The following is a 16288-nucleotide window of genomic DNA, read 5'->3' on the forward strand; positions in this document are numbered from 1 at the left end:
GTTCCCACTATGCACAGGGCGTGGACTACAGTCCGGAAAATATGGTATGTGTAATAATAAATATAATATTAAGCATTGTTATTAGGCGACAGGTAAGAATTATCCACTTTTACTTTGAGCTGGTACGCACTGCGGGCGATTCCACTCCGGGCACATCGTACGTTAGAGACGTTTCCAGCTGTAATGAAAAAAAAAAAAACGGAATAAAGGAAACAAAACAACTGTACAAGGTAATACCGAAATAAACCATGAAATCATTTTTTTCACCTCGCCTTTCTAATTCTCAAGATATTCCCTCGCGCCGGTAACGCAACTAACGGGTACACATTTCTGTTTTCACGCGCCTCCTCAACTTTGGCGCTCCACCGTGGTTCCCACAACCTCCAAGTCTTTCTAGTATTTACTGATCTAGTAGTTTTTGATGCCGCTGAGCAAGTTTGTAATTAGACCAGTAAGTCTAGTTTCAGTTAGGGATGCCGCGAACTTTTTTCGAATTGAAGTTTCGATGACCGAATCAAGCGGTTCGAAAGGTTCGAAAGATTTCGAATTTTCGAACTTTCCATATTAAGAAATTCGACGGAAGTCGAATTTTCGAACTTAATAAACTAAGAAGTTGGACGCTTTTCGAATTTTAGAACTTATTACGCTGCAAAATTCGATGCTTGTCGAACTTTCGACCTTGATAGACTAAACAATTAGATGATTTCGAACTTTCGACCTTCTTGCACTAAAAAGTTCGAAGCTTTTCGACTTTTGAACTTCCTACGCTAAGAAATTCGATAATTTTCGAACTCTCGAACTTATTATTTAAAGAATTCGAAAATTGTCGAACTTTCGATTCCTGAAAAGTCTGAAGTTCGACGAACTTCGAACATTTAGGGTAAAAATTCGAAGCTCGTCGAACTTCGAAAGACCGGCGGGCGGTTTCATTTGGATTCAAGCAGTGAGGTACTTTCGTAATTTTTTTTCGCAATTTTACATGGGGTGACGCATTCCCTGCGAAAGACGATGCCCTTCATTTCAATCATCTGGCATGCTTGGTTTTAGAAAAATAGATTCCCGAAGGAGCGAGGAAGGACGACGGGTTTCTGACAATTGTCATTTGTGCCATATTTAAAGCGCGCTATAGCCGAAGCTATTTATGGTAGAGATGTTAAACTTTTTAAGAATGATCTATATATAGCCTAGGTGAGTGTCGTCTGAAGATATGATTATTGTTGTTCAAGACGAGTTTCGAATAAATATCCAAACATGTACCTACGGACAATGATGCCCTAAACTTGGTAATTTTTTTCGCCTACAGTGTTTGGGTATCGCAGAAACTTCTAAAACACGAATCGTTGTGTTTTATTATCGTCGCCCTTAAGATGTTTCATTATTGCACTACATACACACAAAGTTCCAGAAATAAGGGCTATAGTGCAGGCTGTCTGGTGAACGTTCATTCTTAAAAAAAAAATATCGAGGCGGGGGAAAGGAAGGGACAAACAAAACGAAGTCTCAACTTTAGACTTCTTGGTACATAACATAAGCTCCAAGAAAAATAAAGCACGTTTGCGCCCTTACATTTACTTCGTTGTGTTCGTCCCTTCCTTTCCCCCTGTCATGATTTTTTTGTCTTCGTTCATTTCTTTATTCTTCCCCATCTCAAAGTCTACAAGGTGTCGGTTCATTACCAGCTCGCCTGCGCTCTATCACTGCTTACAATTTTTTTCAGGTATGGACTCAATGTTACACGTTAATAACCTGTTTTTTATATTATTTGATAGCGTCAACAACACTATTTCATCTCCCTGAAACCATTTAGTCGTGGAAACGTTAAATTTAAAAACATAACTGAGTCAAACACCCCTGTCTGGCTATTATTATCACCACCACAAGTGCCATCACGTGAAAATACTAATTTTCTGATTGGCTCCTCCCGCTTCAAAAGTCCCCGAGTTGTTGGTGTTGCTCGGCCGTTTCGAGTCGGACTGGATTCCAGCAATTCGTGTTGCGGCGCGATGATCTAGGGAATTACAGACAAAAACTCGCCAGCAACCTCGAAATTTATGGGAAAATCGTTCCGTCTGAAACGAGTCTTAAAGCGCACTGCATAATTTACACTCTAAAAACAAAAACATTTTGTTTTTGAAGGATATTTTGACGCCCCGAAAACTCTTAAAGCTCGTGAAGACGGTTTCGCCTCAAGCACTATCGCCCCCTGGCGCACTAGAGAGGCCACTGGGAGATGACGAACTCCTTCCCATCAAAATAGGAGCTTAAAAAAACCCTTATGTTTTTTTTCCATAAGGAACACTTTTAGCGAGTGCTTAAGAAAGTTTTTAGGGTGCAAAATATAGACCAGCCGAGGAGCCCCTAAGAGTTTTTTTTTATGATCATATATTTTTGAGACTTGTTTTACCGAGTTTACTTAGGAGACCAACACGGCACGCGAATGGTAAATGGAATTGTCAGTAATTTTTCAGACTACAGGCATTGCATTCGGCAACCCCATTGCATGCCGTGGTTCTTTTTTTCTTCATATGTGAAATCATTCTACTGTATGCCGTTTAGTGAGTTGCACTTTGTGGTGAATTCCGTTTGACCTATGTATCAGATCAAGTCGTATTGCGCGAAATACTTAGGTAAAGAGGCGGTGACCCAGGGTGTAGAATACGAATCAAGATGATTTAAATCGTAACTTGGATCGTGACTATAATTTAATTCAAAACCACACCGGCTTTGCTATGATGATTTAAATAAAATAAAAATTTCCTGAAGATGACCTTAAGGCATGTCTTTATAAAAACCGTTCGTGCATAATATGACGCATTTAATGCACATTTGTATTTAAATTAAATTTAAAAAAAATATGGAGCAAGGAAGATTTACATTAGCTGAACACAAGCAAATAGTGATATACACTTCTGAGCAAATCAGAGGTTTAAAGTTCCCTGCTACCTTCCTCTTTGTCTGTCGGTCACGTAATGAAACCAAACCAGAACGTGACATAAAAATAAACGTGAAAACAAGAATGAAAAGTAATGTCATATCGCACGCAAAAAAGAACGCGAAATAAAATGCAAATGCAGCCTTTCTCATTAGCCAAAACGTAAAGCAGATTTTCATCTTGTCTTGCTGGGTTTGCCTCAATAAGAAGTTGTTTATTCTACTGTTATATTTATAGTCATCCTTCCACGTTGTTTTCAGCCACTGAACGGACTGATCAATCATTCTGACACGTTTAAAAGACATCTACTCGCAAAGAATCACTATTTGGAGCTAGAGTTATTTCAATAAAACTAATCAAAGTTAAATAAGCCTGATATAATTAAAATATATGTGACGTAAATAAAAAGCTTATTGAAATCAAATCAATATAAAATAAATAAAATAAATCTGATTAATTTTTTTTAAACCGATTATGATTTTTTTTGTTTGTTTTACCTTGCTGTAAATCAGTTGTCAAGCGAAGTGCGGGGCCTGCAAAAGCTGATTCGTGTCGTTTTCACGGCGACTTATAGTATAAATCAGAACTTTTTGGAGTACTTTTGTATTTATTTGAACAAATATTTACTAAGTAATCTCACAAGAATTGCGATTACTTTTCAAGAGGCTAGACTAATTTGTGACCGTTATTTTCGCCTGCGCCCTGTCTAATAGCGCCTTTTTTGTTGCTACAAAATTTCTACCAAAGAATCTTAAATCAAGCCTCCGGCAGGAAGGTGGTTTGCCAAAATTGGTTGATTAAAAAGATAATTTGTTTGGTTATTATAATGCAATAGTGGACACTACGAAAGAACCGTTTTGGAACTCGAAGAAAAATGTGTCGTTTTGAAGATCTGAAGTAATCAGAAAGTAACTGACAACTTTTCAAGTAACTGTAAATTACTTCTTTTTTTAAGTGATTAAGTAATCTAATTGAATATACTTATACATGTAATTGTAAATGTAAAAACGCAGTCTGAGTTGTGACATTAAGCAATGCAAAACGTCATGCTTGCGTTGCTTAATGTCACAACTCAGACTGCGTTTGTTGGTCTAAACATATGTTTCGGCATTGTCATTCGCTGAGCTGACTCCGTAAGTTGCGGTGATTGGCTCTCCGAGTGTCGTGCGGGAAAGCAGACTCACGGGCTTTTTTTAGAGTGCAGTCGAAGTCTTACTCACCCGCGGCTCAGCAAAGGCCATTAGGTCATCGATGTCTCTCTCTTGAACGACGTCGTGCATCACGACGATGTAAGGCTTAAGGTTGACTTCTTCGAGCTTTATTGGGTGTAGTGTAAAGGAGCCACCATGTCCTTTGTAGTAGCGACACCTAAGCTTGCTGTCCATCTTTGGCGTCTGTTAATGAAACATGATATTTTTTCTCCTTTTTTTTTCTTGTAAGCAGTGACAGGATTATGACTGTGCCGGACATCCGAACTAGGAACTTCCGTTTAATGGCACCCTTCGGGTATGATCATTTTTCTTTTCTTTGTTTCGAGGCGACAACTGTTATAAGTAAATAAGTATATAATAACCAGCACGTGCACTCTAGCTCTTAGACGTGTCGCTTGAGATTTTCAGAACAGATTATCAGTAATACGACGTTGATCGTAGAATGTTCTTAAAACAACATCTGAACAATCCTAGGATAACTGGCTTTTTCAGACGATATTGACAATGACCTAAAAAGAATCGACCTGCCAGCAGTTTCCCAATAATGAAGTAACAACGCACTGGAGAATGCATCGATAGTTGCAACGCTACGCACGCCACATTTGCGGGACTTTTCAGCGCTTTCTATTCTCGGTTTGCCGCCAAGCTGACGGGAGTGTGGAAACTGCGTTATGACCGTACAAATCTAGTAAGTACCCTTGCTCTACTGAATAACTCTGATTTCTTTGCGCGGGCATGCTCAGAGATCGCGATCACGTTGTTGCAGGACTGACGCTGTCGACTGGTCTAATGAGCACGTAGCTTTCGTCTCTGTGTTAACTTAGCAGTGAATGGAGTGCAGGAATCGTAATCTCCAGACCCTTCACTAAGTTGAGTCCCAAAAATGTAGCGCCATACTGGGGTTTCGTTGCATAAATCTTGTGCCTAAAACAGACTCCCCACATGTTTTCAGGACATCAACTACCAATGATTTAAACTTCACTGACTGCTCCATACGACTATTATAAATAACAAAAGAGACAAACACGGCAACGATTTAAACCAGCAGTTCGAATGCGTTTGATTCTGCCATACGCGTGACTAAAGCAATTGATTTCAAGATTTCGTGGACTCAGCAGCAATTGTTCTTTGCTACTAACCTGGCGTGATAGTTGTCCTAGAGTCTCTAAAGGTAATTTTGCTTCTCTCTCTGAATACTTTTATCTCACTCACTGCTTTTAGGAATGTCTCCTTGTCGAAGAGACTGTCTCCATCATGTCTGTGCTTTCATTCCTCTTTACTTTTCTTTGGTTTCTTAATTACCGCCTAGTTCGCTGACCTCTTTTTTCGCGGTAATCTTTTTATTCTTACCAAGAATCTCGTCTTTCAAGGTGAACGGATTTTTTTAACGACACAATAAGTATGGATGCTGACGACTTTGAACAGAAATGTGAAGCGTGTTTCAACACTAAACGTCAACGCAATTCGTGACACGTGAAATCTCTGGGTGAGGTGCGTGCTTTTTGGGCGTGGCATTCAATCTTTGGTTGGCACAAATAAACCTTGTACAAAAAAGACGACACTCCAAAAAAAAAAAAAAAAGCACATCTTTTTGAAGGACACCGCCAATCACAAAACTCAGCTAAAATTCTCTAAACTATCTGGAGAAAATCTGATAGTTTAGTTAAGAACTAAACTATCTGTTCTCCAGATAGTTTAGTTAAGAACAGTGTGCGCTTTGGGTGATCATGGTATAAATTCTTGCAACTTTTCCCCGAGTGCTCAGAGGGAAAGTAGCCAGTCCAAGTATTTTTACTGTGTACTCCGTAGCTAATCGCAGCTAGTGAGGCTAAACCCCTCACTCATCCGTGAACTGGAACACGGTGCTAGCTAGAAGACAGCCAGCGCACGCGCACGGCATGAGTCTATACAGGGTGTTTCTTTTTTAGCCTAGTAGGTTTCTTTAAAAAGAGCCGCGAAAGGCACATTATTGTGGTTTGTGCAGGCGAGTTTTATTTCAATGGGGACATAGTATTGGGGGGGGGGGGACTAATTGTAGTAATCATTGGAGTAATTAACTAAAACACGTTAAGTAACGCTTTAACTGTTGAAAATAACCATATGGTTCTGATTAGAAAGTTGCTGGGCGTCATCGAAAGCCACAAAATTAATCAATATTAGAAAGTCTTCGAGCACACGGGACGCACGGTGGAAAGCTAAAGTTCCACTCGGGCAACAGGAGCAAGGCCAAGGGTGCGGTAAAGCGCCCGCGCGGATTTCTCGATAGACTCTCCACGTTTTTTCGCCCCTTCCTTTGCGCATGCTACATGAGTGGCAAATTTATCGCACTACTGCTGTTCCCACACGCTGAAAGACTTTCTATAAACTAATGATTTAGTGGTTTACAATGACGCCCAGCAAGCCACTAAGGGAACCATGTGTTTATTTTTCCAAATTGAAAAGGTGATAAACAAATTTTGTTAATTTTTCGACATATCAGGACGATAAGCCCCCTATATTATGTCCCCCTCCTGGCCGTATAACTGACCGGCACAAACAGCATTAGTGTTAAAAAAAAACACCCTCTATACAAATACACAGCAGTATTTCCATTAAGTTTCCCGCAAATAATCTTGTAGAGGAAGAGGACCCTTACCCTCAACACTTCTCCGCGACAAAGTCGCTTATAGTTCTGCATCTCCTGATCATGCGGCAGCTGCTCCTTGAAGAGTTCTGTCTTGAACTCCGTGGAACGATGCGTACGATTTTCCACGGGCACTCCGTATGTCTGCCATAGGTATCCTGCACACGCAATCAAAAGTTGAACCAAATACATGAATTTTTCTTCGGGATAGGAATGAACTGCCAGTATTTTAAAGGGAATATTTCTCCGTACTTACTTCTCCACTTTGACATGCAGCGGCGCAATTGAAGTGTAAAAAAAAAGAGAAAAATGTGAAGGCTAAAATTGGACTCCTGTAATAGCATAGCTCGCTAGCATTGGCTATTTAATGATTAGCGTGATTTTTTTTTTGCCATCTTACTAGTAACACCAATTAAGGAGTCATGGAGATTATGATTAGGTAACATAATACAATAGTATTCTTATGTACACCTAATTGTCAAGTGGAAAAGTGTAAAGCAGAATATGCAAATAAATGAAATATACAAACCAGAAATTACAGTTTACTCTGGTCATTGCGAACAAAAAAGAAGCGCAATAGGGAAAAATAGCTACTGCTGTTAGTCTATTGACAATTATTTTACAAGTAATGACTACCAATACAAATAAAGCACATTCCGCTGAAACAAAATGGCGTCAATCAGTTCAGTCTTCTGCTATATGTCGCCATCCGCTTTCCAAAACATGCACCGTCACGCAGTCGACGCTTGAAGAAATGTCGCTATTTGTAGGAAGCTTTTATCTAGGAACTTTACTCTCAATTTGACAGAAGCGAAGCCACTTGAGCGCTTATTGAATGAAGGTAATACCATGCTTCTTTTGTAGGATTAATTTTTATTAACGACAAAGTATATGGACACCTATCACCACCCTTATTGATACAAAATATATAGTGTTCCTTCACGTATCACCCAGCCAAAAATCTCGAATCACAGCGTTGTTGACGTACGCACGGTATCTGATATTACGCAGAAGACAACTAATGCACATGGTCACAAGCCGTTCCACAGCCCGGTTGACAAAGGCGGCAGCACGCAGAAAGCTATTAGTGGAAGGGTCTGTACAGACCATTCCAATGATCGCTTTTTGTGCGCTGCCATCTTTGTCCATTGGCCTAGGAGAATCGTTTAGAAGATAAACTGTATCTCTCTTCTGCGAGATATCAGCTACCGTGTGCATGCGTCAACACCCCAGAGGTTCTAAATGATTAAAAACTTTAAAAAAAGTGTAGAGAGAAACTCAAACATGAGGCACGGCTTTTTCACAGAGAGCGGAGATGAACTGGGGCACACGCGCAAAAAAATAACTGCAGACTACTGTCTCACCTGTTGCTCCCTTGGTACTCAGTACTTCATCGTGCTGAAAAGAGAGAGGTAGAAAAACAAGACAGTAAAAAGAATGAGTTGAAACGGACGTGAGTGCGGCGATGTGAACTCAGTTTCATACTACTGGATCGACGCTCTCTATACTTCGTATCATATTAAGTACAGACGCAGCCGACGCTACGCACTGACGTGATCTGTCAGAGAGCGTCAAAGCGCACCATCATGTAGCATTTCATGGTTATGTACATGTTCTACCATCGTTGGATCAATAATGTACGCAGGAGGTCTACTGACGCGTTTTTTACGCTTTTTGATTAGCTCGTACCGTCGGCTGCGTCTGGACTTAAGTGGAAACCAAGTATAGCTGTGGAGGTAGGTGTACTGGTTATAAGACTCTCCAGCGCTTATCTCCAGGCGAAACTGCTGAGTTATTACTGCGGTGTGGACGCATGAGTGGCGTTTCATATTTTGTAAAAGAGAGCTGTACTGCCCATATGCAGAACGCGTTCCAAAACTCAGTAGACAAAATGACAGCGGGTAGAAGGCAAATTTCTTAATGGTTCAAAAAACTTTCCAGCGTTCATCAAAGTAATAATACTGACATCCAAAATTATTTTGTTAGTGGATCTTAAAAAGACCGGGTTCACTCGAATTGGAATCCGGTGCGAGTAATCCTTCGCAGTCTTTTTTATGGTCCTTTGCTCGCGCTACACTTTAATCGACCAGTGCTTTTATCTCGGGATCTTCAAAGGCTGCTTCACACACTTGCGACTGCTTGCATACTGGTGTGTTAAGACCTTTTGCGATATCTTATGACAAAAAAACACACTTGCATAGTGGCGCCATTTAGGAGGAGGCCCTGGAACTGCAATTCGTTTGAGCCAGGGTTTCGCAGTTTTACGAAAGTGTGTGAACGAGCCTTATTCACACACTTGCGACTGCTTATTTCCAGGGAGACCACAAACCGGTTTTAAGTCGCTTTCGACTGCTTACGACCGCTGCGCAGACGGTCGTAAGTTGGCACAAGCAGCGAAAAAAAACAGAAAAACTGGTTTGTAGCCTCTCTAGTCGTAAGAAGTCGAAAGTGTGCCTTATTCACACAGTTGCGACTGCTTATGACCAGCTAGGCTACAAACAGGTTTTAATTTGCTTGTGACTGCTTACGACCGCTGCGCAGACGGTCGTAGGCAGTCGCAAGAAGCGTAAAAGCCGGTTTTTAGCCTCTTCATACGTAAGGCTTCGCAAGTGTGTGAATCAACCCTTAATGGCGAAAAGATGGATCTTAGAACCTGTTTGATGGCCGCCTCTAGATGGGCATCCAGTTCTTCTTTGGGGACTGTGGGCGGTTCTTCGTTGGCCGCCTTAGTTATCGCCTGCTCGGCCCATTCCACTGCGCGGTCGTAGAAACTCTCGTTCAGAGCCACCTGGCTGATGTTCAAGCAGTCCAGAGCTGTAAAACCATAAACAGATAAAGCTATCAATTTAGACACAAATACGAGTGATTTCCTCATGCTTCAATGGAAATAGAAGAGTAACATAGCCTATGTACTGCAGGGCTAAAAGGAAAAAATGTTTTACGCACTCTATAAATATAGTAAGAGTAAGTTAAAACTCGTCCGTACTCCTTTTGAAACTAGCAGGCGCGTGGTTTCGACCAAAAAAAATTTATTGGTTCTGCTGCATGAGCCTTTAATTGAAGGATAGTTAATAATCTGGCTGAATATTGTGGCAAAACCATGTCCGCTGCAAATAAAACAGTGACCAATCTGAATCGTATTAATATGCAAAAAATTATGTTTTATTGTTTTGTGACGCTGCAAAGCAACGCACGTGCTTGCAATACTTTTATTTGATCGAAAACAATTTGTATTACCTGCTCATCGTCTGAAACGCTTACATGATATTTTTGAGAATTTTCAAAGATCGCATATCTTTAGAACTAACTTTGCGTTATGACGGGAATTCGCGCTATCAGATATAGAAATGTTTCCGAAGTGTGCATCAAAACGTGTATATAGAGTTTGAGATAATGACTTGGTAAGATTATATACACTTTTATTTTGTGAATGCTGAAAGATTGGCATTACGTACCGCTCAGTGGAAGACGCCCAGCAATTGTTCGGTTGCGCGGAATCTCTGTATGCATGTTTCCTTTAGTAAGTTCATGTAAGTCAAGAGAGTACGTGTCTTGGAGTCTCACAAGCGATGCCGCAAGCCCCTTGAAGTCCTCGTTCCGTGGAAGCAGCTGTTGCTTGCGCATTTCTCTTATGTTCATCAGGGGATCTGTGATTGTTCGCAGAGACATGTGTACTAATGTACTGCCAAACTTCCAACCATATTATCACAATTTGGTTTGAACGTGTAACTACTTGCCGGATATTAACTAAATATATTTATGGGGTGACTAAATTGCATTATATTATTTAAGACCAGCATCTGGCCTGGAAATAGTCTCGATAGCCTGGTAGATGTTTTAGATATTTAGCCCGTGCACGCAAGGTAGTGATAAAAATTCCCCTCGCAGTTTCAGATAGTACAACTTGCAATTATTTTTCGTTAGTTCTAACAGACATGCAAAACCCCAAGAGTTGCAGCATTGAGATCAAAGTAATAAAAATTTAATTGCTGTAGTTGCCTAGGCCACGAGTCCCTTTAGATTATGCTAAAGGACGTCGAAGATAACAAGTCATTTAGATTACTCCTGCATGAGATTTCATTATTGATTATGCTTGGCGTAATGCGATGAGATTGCGTAAGGAATCATTTAAATAATCCCAAAACTCTAGTTGTTGAGCGTTTCCGTTTCTATTCTGGGCATTTTACTACGCTGTATTAACGTCTCGTTTTTCAATCATCTGCAGACTTTTGCGTTGCAGACTGCTAAAAAAATCTTCACATGAACTCGGCTCAGTGACATCATACAGCGTTTGGTTACTAAATTCTTGATTCAAAATGCAATTTCGCTATTTTGAAACCGTTTGAAATTCAATATCAGGTGATTCCGCAGGCATACATTTACCTATACAAGCTTGTTTGAACGTATTCACTGAGCGCCAAGTCGGAGTGCGCTGCCGTTGAGCTAGTGTTTCGTTAAAACTATAAAATGTGTTTTTTCTTTTTTACTTGCCAGGCGCTAGGCTAAGCCAGTTAAGAAGGATCTGCTTTGTGATGAGTGACCTCACAGACAGCGTATAATCCACTAGAATCACCGACAGCTTTAGAAACATCGGTCGTGCCCAGTGACGAGCATCTCATCGTGGCACTGCAGACATTCAGGATGCGGTTTTATGTCACGCCCTTTTAGGCCACGCACACTATTTCTAAGACACGCCCGGCGTTTCTTAGGATATCAGCGACTGTGGAACGGTCTGCACAGCAATCTATTCAGTGTCAATTTGACCTCCTTGACCACAGCAAGCCACCAAGAAAAAACGTGGGCCGTAACTGATCTCTTGACTTATTCATGTGTCATATGCTCGTATTATTGCTGAAAAAGAAAAACACGAGACCCACCACACTTTCGCGTTTTGTTGATCTGTGCTTCTATGGCCCCAAGACCAGCGGTCATCCTCTTGATCAAGTGGAAGGCATGCACCGGGTGCTTGAGGTAGTCAAAGACGGCGGACGGTGACTTCAAGTCGTCGTAGGGCTGCCTGTCCTGGACGAAACTGGTGAAGATGAAAATGAAAAGAGGTAGCTTATAGCGTGAACCGTTGAAAATGCGAGCCCTGATATGCAAAAATCAAAATCTAAGATTGCGATGTTTGTTTACAAGGATGTCTGCCTACTCTTGGAAGGCATTGTAGGATCGATCTTCCAACGTGATAACAACAAGTACGAATTCGAGAGTTCGAGAACACGTTTGTGAGTGCGTGACAAAAGTTGCCATAACAAAAAATAAAAAAAATTGAACTCTTATTTAGTTGATATCAACAAGCATCACGACGTGCCATTCAAGTATCAATATGAGTAAACTAAGAAAACATTATGAAAAACAGTAGTGATCAAGCAAGTGCCCGCTCGACTAGCAGATAGAAATAAAATAGTAAGGCATAGCGCAAACTAATATATTCGGGGAAAGAAGAGAAGAAAATAGACAATATTGTTTATTCACAGTAGGTTTTCAGTAATTGGCTTTCGGGAAAATATATTTAAAAAAAAAAACACATATTATATTTTTATACCGCGATACTATGGTTTAGTACCCTTTTATCTCACTTTACAAAAAATGTCACTAATTTTTTTTAACAGTTTCGCTGCGCACCATATGGCGTTCACTTTCTTCAACTCTTCTTCTGCCTCCATCTATCCTTGCACTATCCTTTCGTAGGATGCGGCCTGATTCTCACAGAGAGACAGAGGAACCTACTTGATTATGTTGTCTTGAACAACTTTTAGGCGTTCTACATATCTGACGAGGTCTGCCTTTACGTGTTTCTCGATGTCGATGAGGTCGGAGAGCCTGGACACCGTTGTGTAGAAGTCCGCCTCGCTCTGGCCTCTCGAACACGTTGCCAGGCACCACAGCATCAGGAGTGATCTCAAGCCGATCCTGCCGGTTCAATAAGGGCGATGGTTACGTTATAATTATCCCAAGCAAAGAAGTGCAATCTTGATCACATAAGAAAACATATCACTGCCCCTTTTGTATGATTCCATCATCAATGTCAATTGCAATAGAAAAAACCGTGAGCAGCGTGCGTATCGTAATTTAGAAGAAATCGTAGTATATCCTTTAGCAATGTAAACAAAAATTTGCAGCGACATTCACCTTCAAAGTCACGCGGAGGGCATGACGTCAGCCACGTTGCTTTCCCAAGCCATCCTCCCGTGCTACTCGCCTCTTTCTCATCCTCCTCGCCGATTTACCTTTAAGACATGAACCATACGTGACCATTGAATGGTACACAGTTGCTTCTACGAACTGAGTGGCACCATGGTTACACCGTGGTTATGTTCATGATCGCGGCAGCTGGTTGCTTCTACTGCTTTTTATTTAATCGTGTAACAATAAATTCAAGAAATTGTGTTGTTTTTTACACTCCGTTGCCACCGCGCAAGTGAATAGAAGCGTTCTAACGATGTGCGTAACTTCATTCAGCTTGAGAAATTTGTATTGCATCGAAAGAAATTTAAATATACTTGCAAATTTTGACAACGTCCCTTTCTTTTTTTTTTTTTTTGTGCACGCCCGTGGGAATATGTTTTGTGGCGTTCACACAATTGAGTTCACCGCACGCTTGGGGGTGCTCTTGGTATGCATAGAAACCAACATTCAACCATACAGCTGAGTTTGATTAGGGTGTTTTATTAATATGTATCTTGAGCAACGTTGGATCAACCCAATTTAAGATGAACCTGGGGTTTTTTGCTGGGGCCTGCCAACTCACCTTTGTTGATTTGGCTCCATAAAATCCTAAGATCTGAATATTTGCTTGGCTTTACCTTAGTTCCGAGCAGAGCCAACGCTGCAGGCTGATGAAGCCACTGGAGCAGCGGTAAGAGCGCGATCCGGTGGCACACCAGGCGCGACTGTCGAAGTCATCAGATTTGAAGCGAGCAAAACTCTACTTGGATAAAGTCCACTCACTGTTGCTGCAAAGGGCCAAAGTTCGTCGTTTCAGCAGCTAGGTGGCTGTCGGAAATCTACGAGAACCGCTTATAAGTTCACGTTACTGCGAATGTTTCAGGACGTTATCCGACAGCGTCGTGCCGGTGAACGAAACCCGTCGCGGAAGGCTTCTGCGGCCGTTGACACTGCAAAGTCGCATCTTGGTTTTGGAAACGCCACACACTTTCGTTTACTCAAACTGCTCAGCTGCTCAGCTGCTCGGCTCGTCCTCTCGTCGTGGTCCATCGTCTGCCCATCAGGATCTCGCACGTCTCGCCCGTCTTGCCTACGCACTGCTCTCGTTAAACCAACCAGTTGGTGCGAGTGCAGTCCTCCGTCCCTCACAGCTGACACATCGCGCACCGTGCCCGATCCTCGAGTTTTGTTTGGTAAACCCTTCCGGTCGCAGGACGGGCCGGAACGAGAGAATTGCGTGGTCTGTCGTCTGCTCCTTGGGGCCGTCAGGGACTCGCTGCCTCGGCCTCGGCAACCTCGCCTTCTCTTCGCTCACATAAACCCTACCGCACGGAGGCAAGCGCAATGCTACACGGACACAATCTATGCAACCAACCACCCGACTCGCATGTGACAAGTTCACGTGCACCCGACTTGGGTGCAAGTATATAGCTTAAACTATTCGTGTTTGGATATCAAGAAAGTCACGTGATGCCCTCCCCGTATTTGAAGTCCTATTTTGCACGAAATACAATATTTCACAAGCGATCGTTTAAATTTATTGAAAAGACTATATAGAGTCTTGTACAGTGTAGGTTACGTGGCACTAATATATATATCGTCACAAATGACAACTGATGAGGCGATGATAACTGAAGAAACTAGACGTTTAATGGGGGCGAACTTGTGCCCAAAAATAAAAAAAAAGGAAACAAAAGATAACAGCAGAGCGTCGCGGGCGTCGAAGTCGGCGAAAGAGCAGAGTCGAACGCTGAAGTGAAACTGACTTGGCTCGTTACGCGAAGCCCCTTATCTACACGCGTGGGCTTCTGGAATGGTCGGCGTAGAAGGTTCGACGCGTAGAACATTCTAACCTCAAATTAGAGGTTAGAATGTCTGGAGCAGCTTATTCTAACCAGAATAAGCTGCTCCAGACTGCCACCGCGAGGCCAACGCGGGGTTGGGGGTAGGGAGGGGTGTTAACACGCGCCCCGTTATTCGCTAAAACGTCGATTCGCTGAAACGTTGCTGTTCTCTAAAACGTCACTCGCTCGTGTGATATGGACCCGGCTCATTGCGAACTATTAACCCACCTTTGGCCAGAGCCTTGAGCCAGTCGTGCACGCCGCCTTGCGGCGTCCCGCCGGCGGCCCAAATACTCCCTAGCCCTCGCTATCCACTACTGCGCCTTTGGTTCATTTGTGTTACGTAACGCGGCCGGCGTGCTCTTGCACTCTGTGGACGCCCTCAGAAGCTAACTATTCCCGCGGAATTAACTTCGGTTTTTAGCACAGCTTGTCAGTGCCATTCTGAAAGTATGTTGTTTCAAAATGCTCAGGATGACAGCGGTTGGGTGCGAGGGAAGTCGCTATTTTTGACAGTATCTTCAGATTTCATTGGTCGCGTTGTATGGGGCATCGCTTGCGATAAAACATGCATCAGAGCATTGGTATCGAAAGAAGCGCCTTTAGAGTGTTGAGCAATGCCCGAAAATTCTAGAACTTCGCCTCGAATTTACAAGTTCCACCTCCTTTGAGCCTTGTTTTGTGCTACCTACACCTACTCAGTGGCAGCTTGCTTTAATAATTTATCGCGAAAAAAAAAAAATTTTTTTTAAGCCGCAACGCAAGCGACGCAATATAAAACGCTTCGAGCAGTTCGAGTTCAGTGACTCCCTTTCCTACACGTACATTTGTGGAAATGTCAGAAAGGCACGACGATGCTGTTTTTAGGTTCGCGGACCCCACACTTGCGGCCTCTGGTGAAACTTGAAGGATATACTTTTCTTTTTTTATAGTATCACTCGTGAGCCAGGATTGCAAAATCTTTAACTACATAGGAAGCAAAGCAAGGGTACGCCATCTGCAAAAGTGACAGACGGTTAAATAAAGCCCACGTGTTTTACTCAATATACTCTTTCCCTTTCAGCATTTTTTTTTTGCGTGTTCTTGAGTGGTACCCTTTACAACCGAATAAGATGCTTTACCCGGGCTTTGATTTCTGTTTCATTCTTGCGTGTTATCTCTGCTCTTTTGCATAATCCTGTTTGTAGACTGCTCGAAAAGACATTAATGCTTAAAGTCGTACAGTTCTAGCTTTCTTTTTTTTTCTCGTATTTTTAACAGATGGACTATGGCTTACAAACTTTGATAAAACGAAATTCCCTGCTACGTGGACCTTTCTATATGAGACGCATCAGCTGTTCGAGTCAGTAACTGTTTCTTCATTTTTATTTATACTTTATCTAAAGATTACCATGCAGTATTTGAGGGCACTACAGCAAAGGTGTAACAGGAAAAAAACACCTTCATCAGGATATAGTTCCATTCACTCGTTCATATACATGTGCATGCCATTTTTAAAACCTTTCCA

The 16288-nt window shown here is 42.0% G+C and overlaps 2 protein-coding genes across 2 annotated transcripts; both read right to left on the reverse strand.

Annotated features, from left to right (window-relative positions):
- Nucleotides 1-109: 109 nt before the first annotated feature.
- LOC8036785 (prolyl 4-hydroxylase subunit alpha-2-like) lies at nt 110-10646 on the reverse strand. Its single transcript, XM_040217656.1, has 5 exons — nt 10222-10646; nt 9420-9580; nt 8131-8164; nt 6779-6924; nt 110-178 (listed from the first exon to the last, which is right to left on the reverse strand). The coding sequence occupies exons 1-5, from the start codon at nt 10433-10435 to the stop codon at nt 110-112; spliced, it is 624 nt and encodes a 207-aa protein (XP_040073590.1). The 5' UTR covers nt 10436-10646.
- Nucleotides 10647-11538: 892 nt separating this feature from the next.
- On the reverse strand, nt 11539-13540 carry LOC120836060 (prolyl 4-hydroxylase subunit alpha-2-like). The gene is made up of 3 exons (XM_042287050.1): nt 13521-13540; nt 12500-12682; nt 11539-11798 (listed from the first exon to the last, which is right to left on the reverse strand). The coding sequence occupies exons 1-3, from the start codon at nt 13538-13540 to the stop codon at nt 11612-11614; spliced, it is 390 nt and encodes a 129-aa protein (XP_042142984.1). The 3' UTR covers nt 11539-11611.
- Between the last annotated feature and the right edge of the window lie 2748 nt (nt 13541-16288).

This window comes from Ixodes scapularis, unplaced genomic scaffold (genome assembly GCF_016920785.2).
Source record: "Ixodes scapularis isolate PalLabHiFi unplaced genomic scaffold, ASM1692078v2 PGA_scaffold8__174_contigs__length_109621045, whole genome shotgun sequence".
NCBI lineage: Eukaryota > Metazoa > Arthropoda > Arachnida > Ixodida > Ixodidae > Ixodes > Ixodes scapularis.

Coding starts and splice junctions, on each gene's coding strand:
- LOC8036785 (XM_040217656.1), bottom strand. CDS start 10,435: ATGTCTCTGCGAACAATCACAGATCCCCTGATGAACATAAGAGAAATG. Junction 8,165..9,419: donor TAGAGGCGGCCATCAAACAG/GTTCTAAGATCC, acceptor CTCTCTTTTCAG/CACGATGAAGTACTGAGTAC. Junction 179..6,778: donor GTCGCGGAGAAGTGTTGAGG/GTAAGGGTCCTC, acceptor TTTTCATTACAG/CTGGAAACGTCTCTAACGTA.
- LOC120836060 (XM_042287050.1), bottom strand. CDS start 13,540: ATGGAGCCAAATCAACAAAG. Junction 12,683..13,520: donor ATGGAGCCAAATCAACAAAG/GTGAGTTGGCAG, acceptor TTGAACCGGCAG/GATCGGCTTGAGATCACTCC. Junction 11,799..12,499: donor GTTCAAGACAACATAATCAA/GTAGGTTCCTCT, acceptor CATCTTCACCAG/TTTCGTCCAGGACAGGCAGC.